Here is a 27,039-nt window from a genome sequence, read left to right on the forward strand (position 1 = left end):
AATTTACTGGGACCATGATTCCTGTCCCGAGAGCAGCACTGCATGGCCTACCCTTAACCCAGTGCCATGCCCCTGGGACTCCCACAGGCCACCCCGTGGCCACCCGTGCCGGGTCTGGAGTGGCCCCGGGCACTCACCTTGCCTCCGCCTGGAGTTGAGCTTCCGAAAGCAGGTCCCTTCCACGAGGCGGTTCAGACGCTGCTGTTTGATCAGCTCCAAGATTTCTGGCTGAATCTTCTCCTTGAGCTCCCTGTGGAAATAAACACATATTCGCAGCAGACCTCGAGGACAGGGCTTCGTGGGCAGGGGTACAGGGGGCGAAGGGGGTGCAGCTGATCTTTTCACGAACACCCCAACACCGCCCAAGCCGTGCTTTAGAGAATCATTCATGAAGCATCAGGGGACAGGCTTATCTGTTACAATAACACGATAGATCCTCTGACATTTACACGATGCCCACAGAAGCACCAGGCGCTTCAGCGATGTTTTCCTAGACCAAAGTGTCCTGAGAAATTTCTTCTCTTGTTTTACAAAGCCACAGATGTCAACTAAGTTTGCTTCGATTATGTTCTCCAACCACTCCATGCCACACAAGAGTCAGGCTCACATGTCCCTAACTCGGGGCTTGCTCTGAGCTGCGGGTCATCCGTCTTCCCCTGGGGTTTTGTTCCCAGGTGGGGAAAGTGTGGTTTTACTGGCTTTGTTCTCACAAATATTCTTCTAATGCTATCTAAATATTTTTTAATGTTTTTATTTATCTCAGATAGAGAAAGGGAGAGGGAGAGAGAGACAGAAACATCAATGATGAGAGTCACTGATTGGCTGCCTCCTGCATGCCCCCTACTGGGGATCAAGCCGGCAACCTGGGCATGTGCCCTGACCAAGAATCGAACTGTCACCTCCTGGTTCATGGGTCAAAGCTCAACCACTGAGCCACGCCGGCTGGGCTCTAGTGCCACCTAAGGGCAGGTAAATCAGTAAAAGGAGGGTGAATAAGAGGTGGGCCAAAGAGAGTGTGAAGAGCAATTCCAAGTCCAGGCCCCAGGAGGCCAGTGCTGTGCAGGGAAGACAGACAGACACGGTGTCTCGGAGGACTCAGGTGCTCATCCAAGGTGCGTCCTGCTCTGCGTTTCTGGCTGTCACCTGCTCGCTGAGGACCCATGTAAAACTGCAGTGGCCCACCTTGGAAGAGCTGGTTGGTGTCACAGAGGTTTTCCAAAGACACAGGGAAGCATTCCCCTCCCCTGCTTCCTCACCTCCTCCCACCCCGTGCAAGTCTGCAGTTCTGCTCTGCAGTTTCTAAAGGTGACTGGAGGTCTGAAAATGAATGCCAGGCAGATGTCCTAGTCGGGCTATTGTCTTTTCAAACCTGTGCGCTTTTTAAAAACCTTGCCTTAATCTTGCACTTGGCGAAGGAACTGTGGTGAGGCAGACAAGCATCACTGAGGGGTTAGTGGGCTGGACCTCAAGTCCTGGCTCCTCCGCTGGCTAACAAGGTCCTCAGCTGTCGAGACTGTGTCCTGGTCCTCGAATTGGGATAAGGCCAGCTCATCTCATATGGATGTGAGAAAACAAAATAGTGGAAGGAGGTGTTCTGCAAATTTCCAAGCATTAGAAATGTCAAATATATAAGAGCCAGTAACAGAAAGAGGGGCAGAAAGAAGAAGAATCAGGATCAGAGAGAGAGAGATGAGAGAGGTTTGAGATGGGCTTCTCGATGACACTCATGTCACAAGCTGGCTTCACACACAAGTGTAGAAGTAGCTGTGTCCAGCAGAATGACATGTGTCAATGCCCCTCCCCCCCCCCCCAGTTCCTTCCCTGTACATTAAAAGGTGACAAAACCAACCTGGCTCTTAGGACAGGACAAGGGAAGACAGCAGGCCAGTTCTAAGAAAAGATGAAGCAAACCCAACAGCCTTCCTGTCTGAGGTTCAGAGCATCTTAAAGATGGAGCTACGTGAAATCATGCGACTGTTGCTGGCGGGCTTGGTGCCGAATCCTGGGAAAAGGGGGCCGCTGCCCCTGTCCCTGCCCCTGCCCCTGCCCCTGTCCCTGCCCCTGCCCCAGCCTGCAGGCTGACAGTCACAGAGCGCTAGGATGCACGCTGAGCAGGGCCCAGGGGGCAGGGAGGAGGTGGGTCTCTGCGCCTCTGCGGCTCTCCATGCTTCCCACGCACACTACTTCAGAGTTATATTGCTTTAATTCTCAGTGGGCCTCCCTCTGGCTGGCTCAAAGGAGCCTCCATAGAATATTGCTTCATGGGCAAAAAGTTTGTTCCCAGTGTTAGAAAAGGTCCCCAACTTTTCAGCTACAAATCCTTAGAGGCTGGTCAGCAACTGGGCCACCTCCCGGTTTGGATCCTTTGACCAGCACCCGTGTCCACCCCTGCCCAGCCTTCCCCAGGGCGCTGCTCAGACTCCATGGCTGGACTGAGGCCTTCAGGAACGTCTTTCCTTGGCCCTCCGTGAAGAGCTCCCAACACGGCCCAGCAGCCAGGTAGACCTTCACTCTAGAAACAGCGAGTCAGAGCCCTCGAGGAGAGGGTCATGGGAAACTTACAGAATTGGGCGAGACTGGAAGTCCTCCTGGTTCATCCTCTCGGACTGGCGGATTTTCAGGATCTCCGTGTAGCTCAGGTTCTGCAGTTTGCTCTTGAACTGGTCCAGGGAGCTAGGCTTGGTTGTAAGAGCTCTCATAACCTGCTCCCTCACCACCTGCATTACCTGTGGGTGAGAAGAAGACAGTGGGGCTCTGGGGTTAATCTTGCCCACTGAAAAGGCTCCAGCCAACAGCCCCCTGCCTCTGCGAACCCCTCTGCGTGCACTCTCAGCCCAGACCTTGAGCATGCTTTTCCAAAGAGTAAACCACCCTCGTGCACAGCTTCCATTTCCTCTTGTATCCTTGGAACCACAAGCGGGAGATGGGCTGGAACTGGGGGCAGAGAGGCTGGGTGTGGGAGGAGCGCTCCACCAGATCTATATTCGACGTGACTCCTACTGAGCCAACACTACAGAGAATGCGCACACAAGAGTGAACGAAGTCCAAGCGACAGCTAGACATCTGCATGAGCGTTATTCTTTTCCAGGAGAAAATCGCAGAGACACAATGAACTGGAAGTTTGGTTGGCGCCAGTTCAAATGAATATGAACTGATAGCCACCCCCGCCCCTCCCGGAGTGCTTTACCCATGTAGCTCAGGCCTGAGTGCTCATACAAATGATGCATTTGGGGATGTGCGTGTGGTAGGGCTTTTTGAGGTCTGTGATATTAGAACAGACATATCCCACTGGAAGCCTCAAGAAAAAGAGAAGGTAATTTGCTGCCTCAGGACAGATCCAGCCCATAAGGAGGCAATTAACCATCGCCTCGGATAATACGGTTCACCTTCAGCAGGGCGTACGAAGCAGGAAGAGGCCAGGAGACAGAGGCATTGAGAGATTGGCAACAGTCTTGCTGCTGCTTTTTCTAACCCTCCACGACAGCTGAGGACAACTGTTAGTAAAGGAACTACTACGTGCCAGGTACTGTGGTCCCCTCCCTCAATCCACTCAGATCTGGAGGCTGACAGTCTCATCATCACATTTGCATATGAAGAAAGGAGGCTTCCAAAGAAACATTAAGTAACTAGTTCAAAGCCACACAGCTGGCTGCCGGTGGCTGAGCTGGGATTTGGACTCGGGACTGTAAATACTCTACTACCTTGCTGCCCATGCCACCATCCTTGGGGTGGTTTAGGAACTTAGAAATAAGAGAAAATTACATGTGCAGGTCAACTCTGTGCTAGATTCTGTGCCAGGCACTTTGCTGCTCACCACCTCTTTTAGGGGAGGTGTCACTGCCACTAATTGAGCATCCAGCACCCCTTCTGAGCCTTCGGTATGAAGCACAGCATCTATAGCGACTCTTGTCACATCGCTAGGAAGAAGTTAGGCTAGTTATTAGTGCACCTGTCCCCCCACCTAGATTGTAAACTGCCAGAGGGCAGGAACTGTTTCTTATTTGTATTTGCGGACCACAGTATTTAACGTAGAATCTTTCAGACTGTAATAATGATTGATATGTTCAATGCCAAAGATCATTAGGCTTCCACTTTGCATCTCTAGAATTAAACACATACGCCTTTAACAGAATTATAAGACAGTTGACCGCCTTACAAAGCCTAAGGAATCAAGTCTTCGGCCTTGGCACGGTATCTTAGGGTCCCAACTGTCGTTCTGGGCTCCCCTCCCAGGCTGAGCTGGAGGGTGACTTGCAGCTCAGCAGAGGGTCCTGGAGAAGCCACAGCAGCAGGCGTTACTGGGTATGGCCATCAATGGGGGATCAATTGACCCAATCAGCGGTGCCCCAGGAAACAGATTTATCTTCATAATGAAGACAAAAGGCTGTCTTGGGGAAGACAGAGACCAACACAGCCCAGCTTCGAAATGACTCCGGTGGGAGTTTTCACTGCTGGGCTTCAGGTCTGGACCATTTTTCTTCCCGGGAATGTTCCTTACACAAACCAAAATGACTGACGGCTCCTGAGGACCACTCTCCCTGGGCTGCTTTTTGCCGAGGCAGCCACCATGGCGAGGACATCTGTCCACATGAATGTCCTCAGTAGGGACCCGAGTTAGCAAGGGTGGTCACCGCCTTCCTGTTGAGCCCCCAATGCCTTGGGCTGCAATCAGCATCTGTGTTCCCAGACACAGGCCTGCAGCCTGCGTGCCAACCCTGAGCGGGCAGTCTGAGTGTAGGCCAGTGTCCAGACGGGCCCAGGGAGCCGCACAGAGGACAGTTGGAGACAATATGAAAGGTCACCTTTCAAGCTGACCCTGGGAGCAGAGCAGACAGCCCTGGAGCAGCTAGGAAGGGAGCTAGCTGCTGGAGTACATCCCCTGGATTTTAGCAGCTAATAAAGTAGGAATCAGATGGCAGGGGGTAGTGATGCTGAGGCGGCTTTAAGCATCCTGACAATCTGATCAAAATCCACATTGAGAGCTCTGAGGGCTTTGCCATTAGCCTCCCCGAACAGCTCATTATACAATGCCTGATCCAGGGGTCCCATGCCCTGCTGGCCGGGTGAGCTCACATTTCAAAGACTAAGTGTCAGGGCACTAAAGCTGCCCGCTCCTCACCGGGAGGCATTTTAATTTAAGGTTTAAGGCATCTTTGTAGCCAGTTAAAAAAACACAATGCCTTTCTACCAGCAATTCATCTTAAAATCAATCAGGGCTGGGATTGTTGGAGATCGATGGATATGGCAGCAACATCCTTCTCGCTGTCTTCAGCCTCTTCAGGAAGGTTAGTCCCAGAGGAGACAGGAAAGGTGGGGTTTGGGATCGCTGTCTTCTCTCTGCAGCCCCCCCTGAGAGGAGGGAAGAGCTGTGTGATCAAGCTTCCTTTGCCCAGAGAACAGGGAGCCTAATGAATACAGTGATCAGCCCAGATTCGCTGGTTACTAACTGAAGGCCCTGGTGGACCCCTGGAAGCTCCTCTCTCGTGTCTGCTGGAGCCGGTCTCCAGCAGGCCGGGTCCATGCAAATCAACTAGCGGGTGGCCTTTAATCCACAGCTCCCATAGCCAACAGGTGAAGCCAGTCAATCAAGACACAAGGCGTGTGTGGCCAGGGCAGTGGAAACAAACCAATTGGTTTTCTTGCAAAGAAGGTTCAAACACTCTTCCAATAGGGATCGGTAGGATTGGGGGGGAATAACTACAAATGTTTAATAATTATGCTACTGCTGGTTTTCTAAAGCTGGTTTATCAAACAGCCATACTTTGCCAAGCATGGGCGTGGAAAGCCATGCCCAGTCTCCCCAACACTAACACTGGGGTCGCTATGGAGATGCTGTTCTCTTGCAGCTACGGCTGACCACATGGGGGTGGGGTGGGGGTGGGGGTTGGGGTGGGCTGACTCTTGGGGGAGCTTCCAGAAAGCAAGGGAGGAATTTCATTGAAGAAGTAACAGCCGGAAAGGATGTTTCCTTTTAAGATACATGATCATGATGCCAAAAAATTCGGAGCTGAATGGTTAGAAGCTCCCTACTGTTTTTGTTGATGAGTGAATGGCATCTACATATTTCCCTAAACGTCTCGGGCTGTTTACCAACAAATCTGAGATCCACTCAGTGCCCCTCTCCACTCACTCATTGGTAAGACTTGAAAAAAGGAGTGAATGGTAACTGTCTGCTCACGTTTGGTGATCTCAACCTCGGCGGATGGTGGGCTTTTACCTAATTCATCTCTACGTGTCCAGCACCTAATGTCCGTTTCATACCTATTCGGATAGTGAACGAATGAACTAAAAGGCAAGTGGACAGAAGGCTACCAGTGGGCACAGCTCAATCAGCCTCAGGCATCTCTAAAATTAGTCACCGTTAAGAAGCAAATGCAACGTCTACAGGGAAGGTGAAACCCTAACCCTGCCCGTTCAGGTCTCCCAGCAGGCTTTGCATAGCTATGAAATAGTGACAAACGCGATGACACGCTCTGGCCCTCTGGAAGAGAGATCGAATAAAGGTCTCAGAGCAGACCGCTCAGGCAAGGCCTGGGGGAATTCGGGTGGGAGAGGCCAGGTCTGGCTGCAAGGAGTTAGCTCTACCCAGGCAAGGCGGCCAAACTCGGGGAAATTAGTCATTGCAGTAGTAGGTCACTGGGGAAGGACCGAGCCACCAAAATGAAAGTGTTGGTGACGGTGGTCAGCCATCGGAGTGGGCGGGGAAGATGGCCACACAGTGGGACTTAAACTTTAGCAGGTCTAAAGCCTGGTACAGACAGGGAAGGACTGTTCTTGCCACTCTCCTCCAAATACTCTCCTTTTTTTTTTAAAAAAATTTTTTTTTTTAAAAAAAAATTGATTTTAGAGAGAGGAAGGGAGAGTGAGAGTGAGAGAGAAACATCAACATCCATCGATCGGCTGCCTCCTGCACGCCCCCTGATGGGGATGGAGCCTGCAACAAGGGCATGTGCCCTGACTGGGAATTGAACTGGTGGCCTCCTGGTGCATGAGGTCACTGAGCCACACTGGCCTGGCCAAATAGTCTCCTTTTGAGTAGTCATCAAACCAGCAGTGTGACATTTTAAATGGAGAATTTTTTGTTGAGAAATTTAAAACACCCTGATATGCATTTTAATTTTTAAATCAATTCAGAATCAACAGACTCTCTGCAGGGTAAACGTGTTTTGATTTTCTAAATGTTATCTATTAAGTTGTCAATTCCTAGTATTGCATCAGAAGCTTTAGAAGTATATATTCAATCCTGTATCAGCTCAGCTAACACTTATTAGGCAGCTCATATGCGCTAATCACTGGGTAAATGCTGGCAACGCAAAGAGCCAGAGCTCACCCTCGCTCAAGGTCAGCAAGGGGGCGGGAGGCTGTAAACAAGTAACAACAGTAGATCCTAATAAGTGCTTTTAGGGGCATGGGCTGTCGATATAATTTGGGGGAAGGGAAAACAAAGTGATTATTAAGCCCAGCACGGGTTTCTATGCACGCAAGTATATTTCTACTCCTACCCTATAGCTTCAACGGCTGCACTTCTCACAGTGTACTGAAATTACATGCTCATGACTGTCTCCCGGTGGGCACTCGAGCCCTCTGAAAGAGACTCTATACCTCTTTTTTTTTTTTTATCACTAGCGAATTTTACAGTGTCTCATACTTGGAAAACCTCCCCCCTCGGTCCAATAAACTGAAGGTCAACCAGGTTTTATTTCTGAGTTCCATGTTAAAATATGGTTTCGGGGGAGTATAACGCACTGGGGTCGAAGGCCTGTGATCACTTTAAGCAGAGGGAAGGAGGTGGCTTACTGCGGAAGCAATGACGCATGAACTCTGGTTAGTGCCCTGCTACGCCAACGTTCTGCTGGGTTTCTCCCAGGTTGTGAGCTGGGACACCTCGTAAGTCCCCAGCCTCTTCTTCTCCATGGTTGGTTATTACTGTCCCAAGGCAGCAGAATGCTTCCCAAACTAAAGTAACTGTGAACCATGTCTTCTCTTTAAAGGAGGACCTGTCAACCGCTATAGCCACAAAGCTCAGACAAATAAAGCAGCCCAGAGGGGTTTGATTCTGCAAAATCCTGACAGTTACTTCGTGGTTTAGAGCTGATGCACCCAAGGAAGACCTGAAATGGTTCCTGCGTTTTTCCACTCATTCCTCTCTGCTCGTCCACTACATCCCTCACAGCTGGATGAAGGCAGCTGTTCCTGCAGTTTCCAGAAACCCACTGGGTCTGCCGTGTTTTCACCTGAATGCAGTCCCTCCCCTTTGTGATGGGTCCCTTGGAGGAAACAGCACAGATGGCGATTATATGGCACATACACCTTCATTCCTTTCCTCCTTGCCAGTGGCAGGCATCACTAATCCATCACAGCACACTTTTCTGATGAACCCGGGACTCCGCCTGCACGCAGCCAGAACCAATCAGTTGAGTTTGGGATTCACAAGGGCACCCATCCTCCATCACTGGATCAGTGAGCAATAGAAAATCTTACCTAACACATCTGACTGCTCTTTAACTTTGGATTAGATTTTCTTAAAAGTCCCACTGCCCCCTAAAGGAATGTCTTTGAGTACTTTTAGTGCATGAGCTTATGTTCAACACTTTTTCAATCCAGCCCGGCTGATGTGGCTCAGTTGGTTGGGCCTGCCCCATGCACTAAGAGGTCGAGGTTCGATTCCCAGTCAGGGCACATGCCTGGGTTGCTGGCTTGAACCCCATTAGGGGGCGTGCAGGAGGCAGCTGATTGATGTTTCTCTCTCATTGATGTTTCTCTTTCTCTTTCTCTCTCCCTCTCCCTTCCTCTCTCTCTAAAAAAAAAAATCAATAAAAAGATAAAAAGATATTTAAAAAAAGAGAGAAAACACCAGACCCAAAAGCATTGTCTATGGCAGAAGACATCCCTTCCCTAGTTAGGATAACCAAGTCATAGCGGTGCTTCTAAATGAGTCCCCTTCCTCAAGAGCCCACCTCCCGAGCTCCCATCAGCCAACCTTCAACTATTTGTCTTTGGCTAACTGGGTTTCTAAGACGGCTCTGCAAACTGCTCACTGCCGCTCATCATAAATCAGTGCCAACCTAGACAGGCTCCGGCCCCAGCGGAGAACCCAGTGGCTGGGCTCGTCACCCACCCCCTAATGAAGCCACATGAGTGATGACCGCAGGGAAACGCGGGCGCAGAGCGTGAGTCGGCTAAATGAGGATTGCTTCAGGCCGCACACCTAGGCGGGTGGCCTGACAGATCTGTGCATCCGAACTGTTCCAGACACACAGCAATTTTCCAATGCGGCGAAGCTCACTGGCATTTATTTAAAGTGTTAACTTGTAAGAGGAATAAAGTTTGGGTCACTTAGTGGGTACATCCAACAACTTAAGGGATGTTGGCTAGATATATCTAAGCTGTAGTAATTCTTATTCACTAAAGGAAACCATAAGGGTGGGTTGGTAGCTTTGTGGAAGCTACAAAGAATGTGGAAAGCCCTGAATTACAAAAAAAGGTACTCACCGTGTCTATATTTTATTAAGAAATGATCATGCTTTGCAAAAAATAAATAAATAGAAAACCATCCTGCAAAAGAAGCACATTTAATTATCTCTAAGATTAATGTTAGCAGGGATTGGGTAAGTCACAGGGGAAAGACAGGAGAAAGCTGCTGAGCCACATCCAAAGGGACTTCTTTTTGAAATGATCAGAATATTAATAACAGAGCTCATGAGGGACAGACCCTAAGAATATTCCAGGGTATATACATACCCATAACAGACATGGGGAAAGAGATAAATGAAGTTAAGAGAAAACTAGAACACTGGGTAGGCACTAAATGGGTCATATTCTTTCTCACTTTATTATTTTGATATATTTCCTATGGTTCTTTAGCAATGGAGGGGAAATACATGAACTTTAGAAACAAGGAGGTCTATGGTAACTTACTTATAATCTCTGAGCCTTAATTTCCTCTTCTTTAAAATGAGGATAATATTTCCAATCATTAGGACTATTCAATCAGAAAATGTAAATGAAAGTACCTAAAATAACTCCTGACACATAGCAGGTACTTCTGACACACAGTAGGTACTCAATAAATAGCAGGTTCGCCTTTGCTTTTCTTCACATTTATGGCATATCACTTCTGCCTTCTGTTTTAGCTTCCTTTGTGTATCTTTGTTAAGCTATGAAAGTTTCTCAAAGTCAAGATTTGTGCGAGTGTCTGCCTGCACAGCACCTTGCAGTCGGCTCAGGAAGGGTGCGACAAATGCTCCCTGAACACGTAGTTGAAGGACTCGACCCATCGGACAAGGGACAGCACAGCACGCAAAATAGGACTGCTGGTGCCGACAGCTCTGTTAACGTGACGATCACACTGTGGGCAATTTATAAATCCACATTTACCTCGTTCATTAGAGCAGCTTCCTCAAGGGAGGCTCTGGTCATAGCAAGTACTCAATAAATATTAAATGACAGAATACTTTAATACACCTTCGTATCTGCTTGGGGGACTCTGTTGATGTCAAGGACTATTTATGGCATTAGAGAGGAGAAATGCCAACAAGGCTCAGCAGGAGGAAAAATGTGTGAAAAAATTTATTTCAGGGAAAATTGTACAGAGCTTGTGATAACAGAGTCCAAGGAGGGAGGTGACAACTGCAGAATGTTTATATTCTTGGGAAAGTAAAGTGACTCGAGTCCTGAGAAAAAGATTTTGAGTAGTGGACAGAAGAGTTAAAAGGAGCCTGGGGCCCTGGCCAGTGTGGCTCAGTTGGTTGGGCATCATGCGTGCGCTGAAAGGTGAAAGGCTGTGGCTTCGATTCCCGGTTGGGGCACATGCCTGGTTGTGGGCTCAATCCCAGGTGGGGGGTGCAGGAGGCAGCGGATCAATGTTTCGCTCTCGCATTGATGTTTCTCTCTCAAAATCAATTAAACAATCTTAAAAAAAGGAGGCCGTGTGCCACAGCTCCTGTGGACCACCATTGCTTGCTGCTCTCCTGCTGACTTGTGTAGACAATGAATCGTGTGGCCGTGAGTGGACTCCTCCAATCGAGCAGCAGCAGGAAAGGACCCTCGATGGTCCCTCAACTATGACCCTGCAGGTTAGGGGTTTGTGTGGCGTTTCAAAGCCCCACGCTCTACTGAAAGCAGGGATTATTAACTCGGAGCTCTTCAAATCACCTGAAATTGTGTCACGGTTCGTGCACATGTATAAGCGTGTTTTTCCCCCCCGGGGAAACCGTGGCTTTCACCAGGCTCTCCAAGTTGGTCACGAGGAGGCCCACGGTGACCACTGATTTAAAGGGGACTGCTGCAGACCACAGCTTTGAGCTACACCTGATGTGCCCCTGGAACGTTTTCTTCTGAAGTGTCCCACCAGCACCTTTCCCAGGACATTTCTAAAACTCAGCCTCCCTTCCTTTAAAAATGGCCCTTCCCGGGGCATTCCCTAGGAGGGTTTATAGCACCCACCTCTGGACCAAAAAGGGTGACGTTGCCACGGGCCCTCCTCTCTCTCTCTCTCACCCTCTGTGTCCAATGGTCAAGCTTCTCAGCTTTGCGCTTTTCCTTCCACTCCCCTTCCTTTGCCTGCTGAGGTCCCATGTCCCCGGTTCAGAGCCCCTGGCTTGCCTCTCTCCCTCCACATTGGACCCCCCCCCCCTCCTCCACAGAGGGACCTGCGTGACGAGCAGGACAAACTGCCCACGTGGAGGACCCCGGTGCTCAGCGGCTGAGAGCCTCACTTTCACTATGAAAACGACTGTCCTCCACCGTGGGGCTCTGCCTGCATCTTCCAGCTCATCAGCTCCCGCCCGTCTCCCGATTCAGACGCTGCCTTCTAGAGACACCGGCGCCCGGTGATTTCCTTTTCTTTCATGCCGATGCCTCCTTTGGAAGCGGCCCCTCCTGCCCTCAGGCGCTGTCACCCGGCCCGAGCTGTGTCCCTGTACTGGAGGGTTAGGCTAAGCAAGCATCCCCTCCACCCTTCACCGAACTGTCAGCATCTTCGGGCAAGGACACTTACTGTTTTACTCTCACCCAAGGGTATGGCTACTGACTTTACAGAGAGGTGTAGAGAGAGAAACATCAGTTGGTTGCCCCCATATGCTCCCTGACTGGCGATCCTACCTGTAGCCTGGGTATACGCCCTGCCCGGGAATCGAACCCGCAACCTCTTGGTGTCCAACCAACCGAGCCACCCGGCCAGGGCCAGGACACTTCTTACTAACTGTGTGGTCCCCATACCTAGACTATGGCCTGGCTCCTAGGATCAGTGGCGCGCTCATTTCCTTCTGGCCGGGGGACCCTGAAAGCATCGTGGCTGCTCTAAAGGCGCGGCGACAGCAGTGAGGCAGGAAGCCATCCGGAAGGAAAGGTAACGAGCAAGCAGCTTGCACGCCAAGGCCTTGGCAGGAAAGTACAAAATCTGCTTAATTCATGAATCCTGCCCCCTTGACACTGACCTGAGTGTCAGCCAGCTGAATGACAATTCAGTCCCCTCAATTTTTCACACGGGTCAGCTCCCCCAAAGTGCCATGTTATTCCGTCAACACAGCGCTGCTTGTGGCGAAAGAGCTGATGGGTACAGGGGGCTCTGCTGGACCCCTCACAACACGCCTCCCTCTCGCGACTGACGGTCTGTTAGAAAGCCTAAGGCTTTTGGCCTCTGAATTTGCTTCTGTGAAACAGGTGAGAAAACCTACCCCAGAGGTCAGCGCGAAACAGACAATGCCCGGGAACTAACTGTAAGGTGCTATGCACTCTGGAGACCTGGGAGGTGCCTGGGAATAAAAGGCTAAGATGAAACAGAACTATTTTTGGTAACTGTTAGATCTTGCTCAAGACGCCAGTCATGCTACATGCATATTTGAAATAAAACTACTCAACAAGGTTGCTCAACATGTTTATTTTCTTAAATTAAGAAATGGGGGAATTAAGAATGATTTTAGAGTTTGAGGGTTCTTATTGGAAGAGTGAGAGCAGAGGTAAGCAAAGCTGACACCACGCTCGGCCCGTGTGAGTCCTGGATGTGTGCCCTCTGGGAGCAGAGGAGAGCCCCTCTGTCATGCCAGCCCCTCAGCCCACAGCACAGGGACAATTCACGAGGAGGGAGGCACAGAGCCAGGTCGAATCAACAACCTGCAGAGCCAGAGGGCCCGACTGCTGTTCTCTAACCCTCCTGTCTCCAGGCAGAGCCCAAATAGCATGGCCTTGTGTCGGAAACCCAGGAAATCAAAGCAAGGGGGATGCTCACAGCTGAGTCACCGCAAGTGGCAGATGACATGGCAGATCCCAGAGCAGGAGGCAAGGCCTGGGGGAGGCGAGAACAGAGGCGTCACCGTGGCGCCCAGTGTGAGACAGGGCCACTTCCTCCCGAGACCAACAACTGCTCGATGAAGTCCTGGGGGGCAAAGTTATGAGAGATGCGGTGTTTCTGTGACGCATCCTTCTGCAGCAGAAAGAGCCCTGGCTTTGCAGCTGGAGAGCTAGGGGCTCCAGTTTTCTACTTGCCATGGTTCAGTTTCATCACCTCTCAAAGGGACACAACAACGCCTCCCTCCCTGAGTGGCTGCAGAGATGAAATAAAGCGCAGCCCCTACCACGGTGCCTGGTGACAGGTGTTCAGCACACTTGTGAGGTCCCTCCTCCCTCCCCTTTTCACTTTCTTTTTTTGTTTAATCCCCACCTGAAGATATATTTGTTTTCATTGATTTTAGAGAGAAAGGAAAGGAGAGGGAGAGAGGGAGAGAGAAACATCAATTCGAGAGTGAAACATGGATCAGTTGCCTCCCACACCTGCCCTGACCGGGAATCGAACCCGCACCTTTCGGTGTACGGGACAGAAGTCCAACCAACTGAGCCACACCAGCCACGGCTAATTCTACCTCCTTCTTAATCATTTCTAGTCATGACACGTGTGCACGAACGGGGAGATTAGGGATCATCGAATTCCAGCCTGGAGCGGTGACGATCTCTGCCACCTCCTGCCACACGGCTCTTCAGCTCTCCTGCCAGAGCTGCGAATATGGGCTTTGGGAGCACTTGGCCGCAGCTGTTAAAATATGCCTCTGTGCAAGGTTGCATAAATGCAGATGATGCAGAAGTGTGTATCCAAATGCAAGGTGCGGTACAGATGCAGCAAGCAGGGCGCAGTTTGCATGAAGCAGCCCAGCTCTCTAAGGCAGCGCCCGCCGCCCACCCACTCTTTTAGCAGTTGAACCCGTTTTCAAGGAAACCGGACAGCAAACAGAGGCGAACCTTGTCCGGGTGCAGCTGGAGGAGGAGCCCTGAGCTCGGCCCCTCCCAGCCCCAGGCTGGGGGACACAGGTCTCAGACACCAGCCCTGCGCTCTCCAGGAGAGGCAGGCCCATCTCAGGGGAGGGACTGCTTCTCAGGGCTACTGAGCGAGAGGCTCGCTCTGAGTGGGAGCGGTAATGAGCTTAACGATGCCCCAAACTGTAATTACCGCCAGCCTGGCTGTGCTGCCACTGGAGGGACTTTGCACGAATTTCAGGCAGAAAGGAAGCTGCAGTGAAATCCGGTGACTAGAAGCTGCTCGCTGAGATTCCTGAGAGAGGCTGAGTGAGACTCACAGAGTCTTTGGTGCAAACAATACTTGATTGCCTGAAAAGTGCTGAGAATACCATGATTTCACTTATTAACTGTTACTCTTTCATAATTTCAGATCTTGCTTCCAACTGATAGTGTGACCTTCGGCAGCAATACTGGGATCCCATTTCCTTATTGTGGGTGGGATGTGTTTCATAAGAAATTAAAAGCGCTACCTACAAAATGAAAAATGGTTGAATTTGCCTACATTACATAGTAAGGATTTTTGTTCAAAAAACAAACTTATTTCCCTGGCCGGGTGGCTCAGTTAGTTGGAGCCTTGTCCTGTACACCAGAAAGGTCACTGGTTTGACCCCCGGGTGAGGATGTGTGCGGGAGGCAACCAATCAATGTTTCTCTCTCACATCGATACGTCTTTCTCTCTCTCTCAAATCAACAGAAAACATATTCTCTGATGAGGAGTGAAGAAAAAAAAAAGTTGGTCCATACCAAATGTTGGTGGGGATGCGGGGAGGTAAGAACTCACATGCACTGTTTCCAGTCAGAAAATCTGGTTGAAACTTGGTATATATACAGCCTATGACTCCAAGGTCTAACTTGGGCACACGTCCCAGAAATAATCCTCACACAGGCTCCCAAGAGTTACAAACGGGAACGCCAGTGGCAGAATTTTTTGCGACAGTGGGGTCTGGAGCACTGTGTGCACATCCGCGGGGAGGGACGTAAATTAAACAGAGCGAATGCAGACAGTGACACACCAGGCAGACGCTGGAGTCACCCAGAAGCAGGGATGTACCTGAAAACATAATGTTGAGTGAAAAGGTATAAAACAGCCTCACTTTTTACAGTCTAATTACAGATCTATCATTTACATAACTAACAATCTACACACACGCCAAGACAGAGAGGTATTTTATAAGGACACAGACACGTTCTCTTTCCAGCATGTTCAGGGCGACCTCCAGGGGGAGGGGAGTGGTGTGGGGAGGGGGGTGAGGGGAGAGGGGTGATGGGGAGAGGGGTGATGGGGAGCGACGGCACAGTAAGGGGAAAGCCCTGCACGGACTTAAAGTGACCATGAGCTATGGGCCGAGGAATATGTATAACTCAGCTCGGTGTCTGAGGGCCACTTAATTCTTATAAAGTATTTATTTATTTTTATTTACTGATTTGAGAGGGAGGAAGGGAGAGAGAGAGAGAGATTGATTTGTTTTCTCATTTATTCTTGAATCCAGTGGTTGCTTCTTGTAAGTACCCTGACCGGGGATCGAACCCACAACCTTGGCGTATTGGGATGACACTCTAACTGACTGGGCCACCCGGCCAGGGCCAGGCCAGTTAATTCTTAAAACATTGCCGAGTTCCTGGGAAATCAAATGAGACCTATAAGCCAAATTTCCCGGCAATATAGGAGGTGCTCAACACCTACCTGCTTTCCCAATGACTCTGAGAAAATAGAAAAGGAATGGAGTTTTCTTTCCCTTGTTTCTCCAATAATTTAATGAGGAAAATAAATAAGAGTCTCAAGAAAATGAGGTACTAAGTGTAGCACTCAGATATAGGTATAAAGGATGGATTCTCACACCTGTTTGCATATTAGAATCACACAGAGGATAGACAAAAACTACAGCTAACCAGGCTCCAACCCCCCGGAGCAGGGTGGATCGTCATATCTAGGGGTGAGAGGTGACAGACCAGGGACAGGGTCTGCAGAGCAGAATCTGAAAAGCATGGGCACCGTGCCCGAGGGGTTGTCCACTGTCATCTCAGGACTTGTGTTCTTTGCATCATTGCTTTTACAACCTTGGACGGCTTTTGCTAAATAAAGCAGCACTGAATTGCTCAAAAAGAAATATATTCCAAGATATACGACTAGTGTATACAGTCTGCTGCTCCATCTGGTCTTCTCAAATCCTTGCATTTTAGAAAATAATGTGTAGATAGGTCTATAAATTGCTCCTCCAACAAAACAGAGTAGACTCGCTTTAGGGGGTATGGGAAAGTATTTTTCCCCTTTGGTTTATCTGCAGCAAGAAAGCTAATCTATAAGAGCAAGCAATTATGCATGCATTCATTCACTCATTCATTCATTCGGTCAACAGCTGGACTAAAATGAAATATTGAGGATGTACTTGATTCAAAGGATGGTTCAGGTAACTTATAGTAATTTAACATCCATAATAAAATAATGTGCACAAACTTAGGAATTTCCTTTGCACAGCTCTGTATTCAAGCAAGTAAACATGCACCTTGGGTTGGTAGGTCCAGGAGGCAGAGAGTGTATCTCTCTGTTGGATGTTACCACGTGCTTCGTGGGACCCAGTATTTGGTTACTACTGACTAGAACAATCACTCATTTCTCTATTTTATTTCCCACAGTATTTAGCACCACAAGTCTGCATTATCCAGGGCTGCTCAGGTGCAGGCTGGACAACCTTGAGCCTGAAGGTTACCCCCAGTGAATTCCTGAATGGATCTCTCTTGCCAGTGGGTTAGGCTCAGGCTGGCTCAAGAGAAGCAGCATTTGGTAAAAGAGGAAGAAATGTGGGCTTGAAGTCAGGTAACCCTGGGATTGAGACCCGGCTCTGTCACCTAGGGGCTGAGCCTCGGTCTCCCCATCTGTGGAATGGGATAATGGCATCAACCCTGCTGGGCTGCTGGAGAATCAGGTACTGGATGTACGGTGCCTGGACCAGAGCGGGCCTGGTGGATGTGAAGCGAGGCTGCTGCTGCTCCGGCTGTGTTAGGACCTAGTCCTCTGAGAGCTCTGGCCCCCCAGTGCTCACAGAGCCCCAGTTCCCACCTCTATGCTCTGGGATGTGTGCTGGACTCATGGGGGACAGTTTCTACAATGCAAAGCTCTCAGGAGAAAGGAGCCCTATTGGTAACTTGGCTGTGACTGGAAGAATCCTTCTAACCCTTCCCGGCTCCTGGTCCCTGATGTCCTAGCCAGTCCCATCACTCCAGCTCCAGCCAGCATGTGGAAACGATAACTTAAACTTGGTGGACCATTCAGAAGTCTAATGTGTCAGCACTGGGACTCCCAATGGTGTGCCAGCAGCTCCCTACCCCCTTCAGCATCACAGTGATCTGATCAGCATGCTTGGTTCTTCCCCTTGGGCATTCCGGCCTGGACTAGCATCTGACAGCTTTCTCTTCCAAGGCCAGCCTCAGACATTACCCTCTAGCCTGGCCTGCAGGACCCAGACCTTTCTGCCTTGAGCAATACCCCTCTCGGCCAAGCCATTCCAGAGCCAACACAGAGGGTTCTGGACCTTTTCAAAAAATATTTGTCTAATACAAGAGTCAGCAAGTCCATGAAAACGAATGACAGAAGGAATGAAATGTGTCACTGCTTATTTCCGAGTAAGATTTGGATTGACTGGGGAGCTGGACTGCTGCCTGGTGCCAGCAGCTGTCACCTGGCGCCACCTCTGGAGAGAGACAGTGACCTCACATAGCTCCGCAGAGTTCACGTTTTCCTGTCCGGCTGACTTGTGGATATTAAACATGACAGCTGCAACCTCCAAAACCACATGGTTCTTTAAAATTTAATTATAAACCTGGCGCTTGGTTTATATCCTAAAACATAATCTCTCACCCTGTTCATTAATTTACATATTCCCATAATGAAATTCATATATATATATGCAATCTTTTAATGAATGTCAATAGATCGTGATGGTGTTATGCATGAAAGGTTTAAAAAAATCTGGCACAGAATACATCCACATTAAATCACTCTCCAAAATGGTAATTTAAGAACCAAACTTCTCATTGCTTTCTGCCGCTTTACTTTTCTGCTGCTAGACTATCTTGCCTCTCCTGAAATGTCACCTCGTTTGAGAAGTCCTTTTTGACTCCCCCACGAGTCACTCTCTTCTCTGTACACCCAACCTCTTCTTACAGGCCTCTATGAGCACCTTCCGTGATCAGTTTCAAGGTCTATGTCCTTGAGAAGCAGTGTGGCCTTGCGGTCAGGAGCTGGCCCACTGGACCAGAATTTCTGTCTTTAGAACTAAGCCAGAATTTCTGTCTTTAGAACTGAGCTCTGCCACCTACTAGCTATGTGGCCTTGTCAGGTTCCTTAATCTCTCTTGGCCTCAGTCATTTCAACTGCAACATGGGGATAACAATACTACCCTACCCCAATATTATCATAATCATTGCTGCTACTATTATTACTACTATTACTACCCCCTTCCCAGCAGGCCTGCGATCTCCCAACACCAGAACTAAGGCTCCCTCTTCCTTGCGCGTGGCTGAAGAGTCAAGCCTAATTGTCCGTATGCTGCAGGCATTCAACAGCTCTCAGTGAGTTCTCCAGAGTCCCTTATTTCCAACACAAACAAGTCCCCAGAATGTTCCTCAGTGGAGAAAGGGTCCAGGTAGGATTCTTAGTCTGAGCTGCTATAACAAATTCCCATGAACTGTGCAGCATATAAACAACAACAGAAATTCATTTCTCATAGTTGTGGAGGCTGGAAGTCTAAGGGTGTCAGCAGGGTTGGGCAAGGGCCCTCTTCCTGGCTCATCCCTGGAGTCCTTTTCCTGCGTCCTCATGTAGTAGAAGGGGCTGGGAGCTCTGTGGGAATCTTTTACAGGGACACTAATCCCATTCATGAGGGTTCTGCTCTCACAGCCCCACACCTTCCAAAGGCCCTATCTCCTAACACCATCATCAATGGGGGGTAGGGTTTCAACATATTAACGGGGGGGTTCACAAGCATTCAGACCATAGCAGATTCACTGCAAATCCCCCATAGCTATGGCAGTCACTTATCTTTCAAGGTGGTATATCTCCCGAGCAAGTTCTCCGAGGATCACATCCGTCTGTAGGGCATTTGCTGGGCTTTAGCTCTTAGAAGGTGCCCAGGTAAGGTCGAGCCATTCCGCAGGGTGTAGGCCCTCTCTGCAACACCTGCTTAACACTGTCCAGAGCTCTTCCCCTTCTCCACCAACACTTGGGATTCTATATGCTTGCTCCTTGCAAACTGTTTCCTTCTGTTCCCTAACAGGAATGAGGCAAATTTCAGGGAAACAAGGTATGGTATCCATTTACAATAAAATAGTTAAAAATTCCAATAGGTAGGTGGTCCAGTCGCCCAACGGAAGCAACGCCACGTGGAAGAGAGGGGGCTGAGCTGACCAATGTACTTGAAAACAAACCCACAGACTCATTAGCTATTTTACTCTGAATGCATTTTCTCTCAACCTACAAATTCACAGATGCTCATGAACTTCTATTTGTTATTTTACTTTACATCTTTAAAAATTTTTACAGTCTTTTCCCCTTTTGAAGTCAGATATCACAGACTGAAGGAAAAAACACAACAGATAATTGAGTTCTTTTATTAGCCTCCTTCACCAGGCACTTGAAGAGACATTCTATTTATTCTTGGCTTTGGGGAAAATTTCAGCCTACAGATTATTTGTCAATTTTTTCATTTTGGTCAATTTGTCATTCTAATTAGTTTTATTCTTGGCTCCTGGATCTCTTCCTTTTGAAAATGAAGAAATCTTCCCTAACGTGACTTGACAGGGAAGGGAAACAAGACAGACAGAGGGAAAGGTAAAAAGCTTCCTCTTGTAAATGAACATAACTCAACAATGAACGTGCTCCTGCTGGGAGGGTAGCAGGGGGCCCCGGTGCCGGGTTCCAGGCATTGGTTCTCGTCCAGCATGCATGCTGCACTCAGCTGCCAGCAGGAACCAAGGTCTAACAACATCCATTTTCCATTTCTCTTTCATGATAGTTTTTAAAAAGGCTGAGTGTTAGCTTAACACTTCATCCCAATGACGTTTCCTGTGGAAAACATGCACAGAGCTGCTCACTGCACCCCGTCTTTCTTCAGGGGGTAATGAGCATGGATGGCCACAATTAAAGTGGCCGGGGGGATGAATGACCAGAGGCTGACATCGGGTGGGCACAGCAAAGCATCCAAGGCCTTCCCTGCACAGCCAGCCCCTCCTCCGGGCCTCCGCCTAGACCTTCCCAGAGCCCGCTCTCCCTCTGATGGGCGCTCCCAGTCCCAGCACGTGCTACCATAGCGTGTTTCCAGGGGAGTGGAAATCTCAGGTTGCTCAGCCATTAACTAATGAAAAGAGACATTAGTTATATGCGTAGGGCTGAGCACAACTTACACAACGAATAGGTTTGTTAGCCTAATGGTGAGTGAAATTTCTTCTGCAGTTTGGCTCACATCTTGCGGGGAAACTTTTCATGTCAATATGATAGCTTCAGTTAGGAGAACAGAGGTAAAGAGGAAACTCGCCTTCCGTTCCAGGAAAACGGTTCTGAGGATGCCATGACAACCATCGCCACACAAGGAGGGAACTGGGAGGGAAACCCTGTGTTAGATGAACGTGCAGCGGAGGGCTGGGCTGTGGGCTTGGAATCGGCTAGAATTTCCAAAGCAGAAGAGGCTGGGTGGGGGGTCTTGAGATTTTCAAGGCACTTTCTAAAACTTAGAACTTAGGTGAACACATTAAAAAACAAAATTCTTCTTAAGAACAGCAAATCCTAAATTACGTGTATGGGCCTGGGATCATGCATTCATTCATTCAGTTACATTCAGGGAGTATCTACGTTGTACCAAGTATTGGAAACTCAGAAATGAACACAAATAATTTTAACATATCATGAGAAGAACCATAATATACCAAAGGCTATTAGAGAGATACCCCAAAGGTCAGAAACGATGAATAGGACTCTCCTGGGCAGAAAGGAAAGAGAGACATTCCAGGTGAAAGTGTGCCCGGCACGTTTGGAAAACTGAAAACCGTTCCTATCACTGGAGCTCTCAGTCAGGGAGCTGGGCAGAGGGAAGCCTGATTCTTCCTGCAGGAACCACCGAAGAGCTATAACCAAGGAGCGAGATGACCATCCGAGTTGGACAAGAATGATCACTCTTCTAAATGTCGCCTGCTCCAATCAGACTCCACTTCCAAATTCTAAATTTAGATCTTATTAAACATTTATCTCTTGACTGTTGCCCAACAGCCCTGGCCCTGACTTCATGGGTTAGCTCATGTTTCCTAGGAGAAATGCCTCCCTTTCTTCTTTGGGGGGGTGTTGGATCTGGGAGCAAGAATTGCAAGGTCATGGGCTGGAGGCTGTGCGCTCTCAGCATGCATCACATCACCGCCTCCTTATATGAATGAGGGGCTTGGAAATGAGGGTCTTCCACTGGCAAAGGACACTCCCCTGCTCTCATTCTGGGCCCTAGATATTGGGATGGGATAAAAGAAGCCTAATGCTATAGAAAAATCATTACTGCAGAGATCTCAGATGCATCCGTCCTCTGGGAGCTGCCTTAGAAAATACATATAAACAAAACCAAATGGAAACCCTGGGTGGAAATGTGTTTTCTCCTGTGGAAGGAAGCAGCCCATTTGGCAAACTTCTTAAGGGACATATATTTGGTAAATACAATGCAAACATCTCATGACAAGAACAGTATGCACTAAACTATGCTCTGTGGGGGGTGGGAGGAGGGTGGACAGCCTGTCATCCGATGGAGGCTGGAGGCGGGAAGGAGAACAGAGGGGGAGCAGTGTCCTCTCCGGGTGGGGGTGGGGAGGCAGCGGACAACCGGAGGAAAGTGGAACAGGGTGACCGGTGGTCTGGGGGAAGCGCTGATCCCCAAAGACAAATGGAGTACAGGGGCCATGGGAAAGGTCACATTTTCTCAGCAGTGGTCTCAACTTGGGACAATTTTATGTCGCCCCTTCCCCCAGGGGACATTTGGCAACGTTTGGTCACCTTACTGGAGGTGGGGTGTTACTGGCATCCAGTGGGTAGAGGCCAGGGACACTGCCACACATCTTATAATGCACATCCCCACAGCAAAAGTGACCCAGCCCCATGTCAATACCTCCGAGGCTGAGACCACTGTCGCCTTGGAGAGCGTCCTGCCTGCGCCCACCCCTGGCTGCTCTGTCTCCTTTCTACACTGCATCTGCAGACAACCGCCAGTAGATTTAAAAAAACACAGCATAATATCTAAAAATACAGCCATTTTTATACTTCAAGGAACAGACAGCGCGATCATTTTTTCGTGACTCTCTGGGTGCTCGAAGGCTGCAAAGAGGAGCCCACGATCTATATATAGCGCGCCCGTCAGATCTGCCGCCCCGGCCCCGGTAGGCCGGCTGCTGCTTGCAGCAAAAGATACGACTGAGGCTTGCAGCATCGATTCTTAACTGATGAAAGGATTCGATTCCCGGCAGGCAATGGCCAGAAACCTCCAGGAAAGGCATCTTTTCTCGTGCCGAGCCCTTCCACCCCATCACCCGGTCCCCAGAGTTTGGTCCCTCTATGGTCCTGGCTCATTTCAATTTCCCTGGCTCCTAGTTCCGGGCCTCAAAGCCCACCAAGTATCTGCACCTTTTCTTTTGGGTTTATCCTTGCCTGTCCCACTCTCATTGAAAAAATAGGCCGGCAAGTGCATTTTCCAACAAGCAACTGTTTGAAAGGCAAAAGGTCCATGTATCATTAAGAATCCAGACCCCAGTCTGGCTCTTTCTGCAGGCAAATCGCCTCATTGTAATTTTCTTGCAACAAAAGTCCATAAGGGCTGCCAGGCTGCAGCAGCAATTTGTTTAATGCCAGTCTTGGGAAATGAAACACTGAGCCGCGGAGATGGACGCCCCTCCCCTCCAGCCTCACCTCGCAGCCTGGCTTCCAGCCCGGACCCCAGCAGCCATGCAGAGAGGGACCCAATACGGGTGGGCGCCCGGCCAGAGGAATGGGCCTTGGTTTTACCATGTTACCTGCACTCTGCTCCCTCCTGTTTCCTGTGTCCCCTTCACCTTCTTTCTCCCATCCCCAGACCCTGGCGGCCTGGCTGAGCTCAGGCTGTGGATCAGTTTACCCCCGGCCTTCCTCTCCCTGACCCTGTTACATAAGGGAGACCCGGCTGCCCCAGGAGGCGGAGGGCGGGAAGGGCTCTGAATTCGTGACCGAGGCTCTGTCCTCATTTCTATGCTGCTCTGCAAGTGTCAGCACAATTCAGTGTCCTCGGACAATGCAGACGGTCCCGTGGGAGGGCAGGGCTGAGACCCAGGCCTGTCCCCTTGTCTCACAGATGAAGAGCCAGGCTCGGGCCTGGAGTGCCTCCCTCAAGGTCACCCACTGAGTAGCTGACAAGGTTAGGGTCCAGGTCTCGCTGACTCCCGTCTACTGAAGAGGATGGCTGTGAATTTTTAAATCCAGGCGGGCTACTGTTCCTTTTGTCTTACGTGTGGCTGGGTAAGGGCCGAGCCCTTCGCATCGCCTGGAGTCCCACCGGGAAACTGTCCCAGTCACACTGAGGCAGGAATCTCAGGTCTTAGCCTTTGAGCTCTGGGCTTCACTCAGACTCATACTTAAACCTCAAGGGGTTGCACCTCCCCTTTTCCTTCCCTCGGTGGGGGCAGGAGGAAAGGTGGGAGGAAACGGGAGGGAGGGGAAACAGTGCCCAGCGCCTGCACTTCCTCGGAGAGGCTGCGGGTTAGACCTACTGGGGGCGGGGGGGCAGGTGGGGATCCAGGGTCTGTCTACTACGGGGCTTTCATTCCTGCACTCATTCCTGAAGCCCAGGGGCCTGTCCTATGTCCCCAAACTATGATGTTCAAACTCCTATTTGACTCTTATGATACTATATATTGAATGAAATGGAATCCCATAATTTGCTGTTTCCTGCTTTTAAAAAATTCATTGTTGACGCTATTACAGATGTCCCCCATTTCCCACCCCTTTTACCCACCTTCACCCAGCTTTTAAAATTAATTTGTCCTAATTCTACACATGCTGGAGAAAATTAAATTAAATCCCTGTAACTTATTTTGAAACAAACAACCAGCCCTGAAGAGACTGGGTCCTATGGAGTTGTCCGTAGGTGCTTAGAGCCATTTAAAAAGATGCCCAGGCTTTTAGTTTAAAAAATTATAACAACAATACTACCGCTTACAGAGCACTTACTTACCATGTACCAGGCACAGTTCTAAATGCTGACATGGTTTAACTGATTTGTTTCAACAGCCCTAGGAGGCAGATACTATTATGATCCCCATTTTACAGATGAGGAAACTGAGGGCCACTTGTTTAGGGCCACACATCTAGTGAGTGACAGAGTAGGGATTTGAACACGGACTGTTTGGCCCCAGGCTGCTGCCTCAGGAGATGCTCCTTGGCAATGAATTTCATGGCTATGGAAAAGCTGAAAGGATACACTGGAGCTTTAGTAACAACCAACAACTTCAAGATTCTTGGCTTAACCTAGTGTTTCTCAACTTGTTGCACTGCTCGTCCTGTGGGGATGACAGGTTAGGGGCTGTCGGGATCCTCTTAATCCCCAAGGTTCACTCCTCCTGCTGCAACTCCTGCCTCCCGATGTGAGTTTTCTGAGGACAGGTGAATTCACATCAGGCACTAGTTAGGCAATTTCTCACTCCAGGTTGAAATTAGATTTGTCATATAACCATTTCATGGGCAAATATATCACGATGCTGAGCAGGACCCCTCTAGTCTTTATTAGGCACCCTAAAGTCCTTCGGCTCCATGGTCAGCGGTTCAGCTCTAAATGGCTGGCACTCAGTAAACGCTTATTCAATGAATGAACCATGAAAGGTTCAATCAGCTGATGAATTTAAAAGAGGGCCTGTCTTTACGTTACTGGAGCAGAACCATATAAAAGAAGCCGGCAAGGGACACTGAAATATTAGATGGGAAAGTCTATGACAACCAAGTCTTCCAAACGCACGTGAAAAACACCCCTTCCCAGCCAGCGAGTCCCCTGGGCGTGGGCAGCGCTTGTCTGGTCAATGAGTTATCCCCAAAGTGGGAGCAAGGGGTTCCTCAGCTTTGCACATCCCTGTGGGAGCAAATAAGAGAGTGAACAATCTGCTGTTTCATGGGATCCAAGTGGCCTAATGAGATAATGCGTCCCCACAAGGGCCTAAATTACGTTCGGGGATTATGTTGCTCATTAGGTAGCGTCCCTGCTGTGAGGAGACCTGGTCGACCCAAAGCAAAGCGAGGTGACAACCATCCAGTCTGTGAGCAGCCATGAGCTCTCTCCCTGCACTGCAACTCCCCAGGTGCGCAGGGCTCCCCAGCCCACAGGCCAGCTGCTGGACCAGGGAATATCCATGGCCCTGCGGATGTGTCTAGAAAGTCTAAGTGCGCTCTTTGGAGCCCAAGGCAGCCCTGTTAATAATATCAATAGCAGACCGATGTTAGGAAAGTCAAAAGCTCTATTTTGCTTCCAAATTACAGATTCAGTGAATTTTATTCGACATGCCTACACTGTCATATTTTAGGACGTGCCTTTTTTAAGATGAAAATAGTTGAGAGCCTAGCTCCGTGCAATTCCCCCAAGTTAAAGCTAAAACTTCCGAACCCTCTGAAGGTTTGTTTTTCTCACACTGTCATTATCATTACTCATGCCTTTAACTCTCGGCCTGCATTTCCTGGGAAGCCTCCCAAGCCACACGCTGTGCTGTTAAGCTCCTGGGTTCCAGGGACCAGCTCCCTGTAAGAGTGAGTGTAACCAAAATGCCCCCTAAGGCAGGATGAAGTCATCTTCTACAGAGCTGTCAGGGACATCAGTTTTTAATGTTGTGTTTTTAGAAACACCTCACTGATTTTTTAAAAATAAACTTGATTCTGTTTACCTCTCCCATGAAAATGTCTGACGTTCCCACCAGGTCATACTTGCCATTTCAGCTGTTTTCCAATCAGGGAAGTGGAACAGAAAACAAAAGGCCAGCGCGTGGTCTGCAGGGCGGGAGGGCATGGTCCTCCCCTTCTGCACCACGCAGGCACGCAGGCCAAGTCTGTGCGTCTCCTGGGGGAGACACCATCAGGCAGCACGTGGGGACTTTCAGTTTCCTTCTCTCCACCTCCATCCACATCTTATTAGTCACTGGAAGGGGCCAATGGAAATGAGTTCCTGGCTTTCCTACTGCACTCAGTCCATTGGTATCCATTTGATAGTTGATGCATGTAGTCTTAAATCATGCAGAATCTGAACATGATGGAAACTCTGGCCACTAGCACACTACTGAGCACCTTCTTAGAGAGAGAAAGATAGATGCCACTTGGAAAGACAAGTGCCTCCTTTAGAGCACGTAAGGCAGTGTTTTGGGTTTCATCCCAAAGGGTCCGTCTCCTAGGACTAGGACTAGCTGCCTGAGCAGTAATGAACACTGTGGACGAAGGGGCCTCCCGCATATGAACTTGTGGCCTTAAATGAAATTCATTTATCTTCTCAAGTCCTCGGTTTCAAAATCTCCCTAATCACAATGCTTGTATTGACTGTGGTAGGGTTAAATTACAAACACACGGACAGCACCCATGGCACACCCAATGTGTAGTAGGTCCACAACGCAAATACGCAGCCTGAGCACAAATCCAAAGCTTGAGCTGTGCGACCTTGGGCAAATGCGAATGACCTCTGTGAGAAGGAGAAGGTATCAGCTGCCTCACAGAATTCTTTCATTGACCATCTG

General features: G+C 49.3%; 1 protein-coding gene across 1 annotated transcript in view; it reads right to left on the minus strand.

Moving 5' to 3' along the window:
* Nucleotides 1–27,039, minus strand: part of ELMO1 (engulfment and cell motility 1) — a 272,460-nt gene that overhangs the window by 20,083 nt on the left and 225,338 nt on the right. The window contains exons 16-17 of the mRNA XM_016222320.2: nucleotides 2,563–2,726; nucleotides 138–250 (exon numbers count right to left, since the gene is read on the minus strand). Coding sequence (XP_016077806.1) covers nucleotides 138–250; nucleotides 2,563–2,726 — 277 coding nt within the window. The remainder of the gene's footprint in view (nucleotides 1–137; nucleotides 251–2,562; nucleotides 2,727–27,039) is intronic.

The sequence above is a fragment of the Miniopterus natalensis genome, chromosome 10 (assembly GCF_054644295.1).
Source record: "Miniopterus natalensis isolate mMinNat1 chromosome 10, mMinNat1.hap1, whole genome shotgun sequence".
Classification (NCBI taxonomy): domain Eukaryota; kingdom Metazoa; phylum Chordata; class Mammalia; order Chiroptera; family Miniopteridae; genus Miniopterus; species Miniopterus natalensis.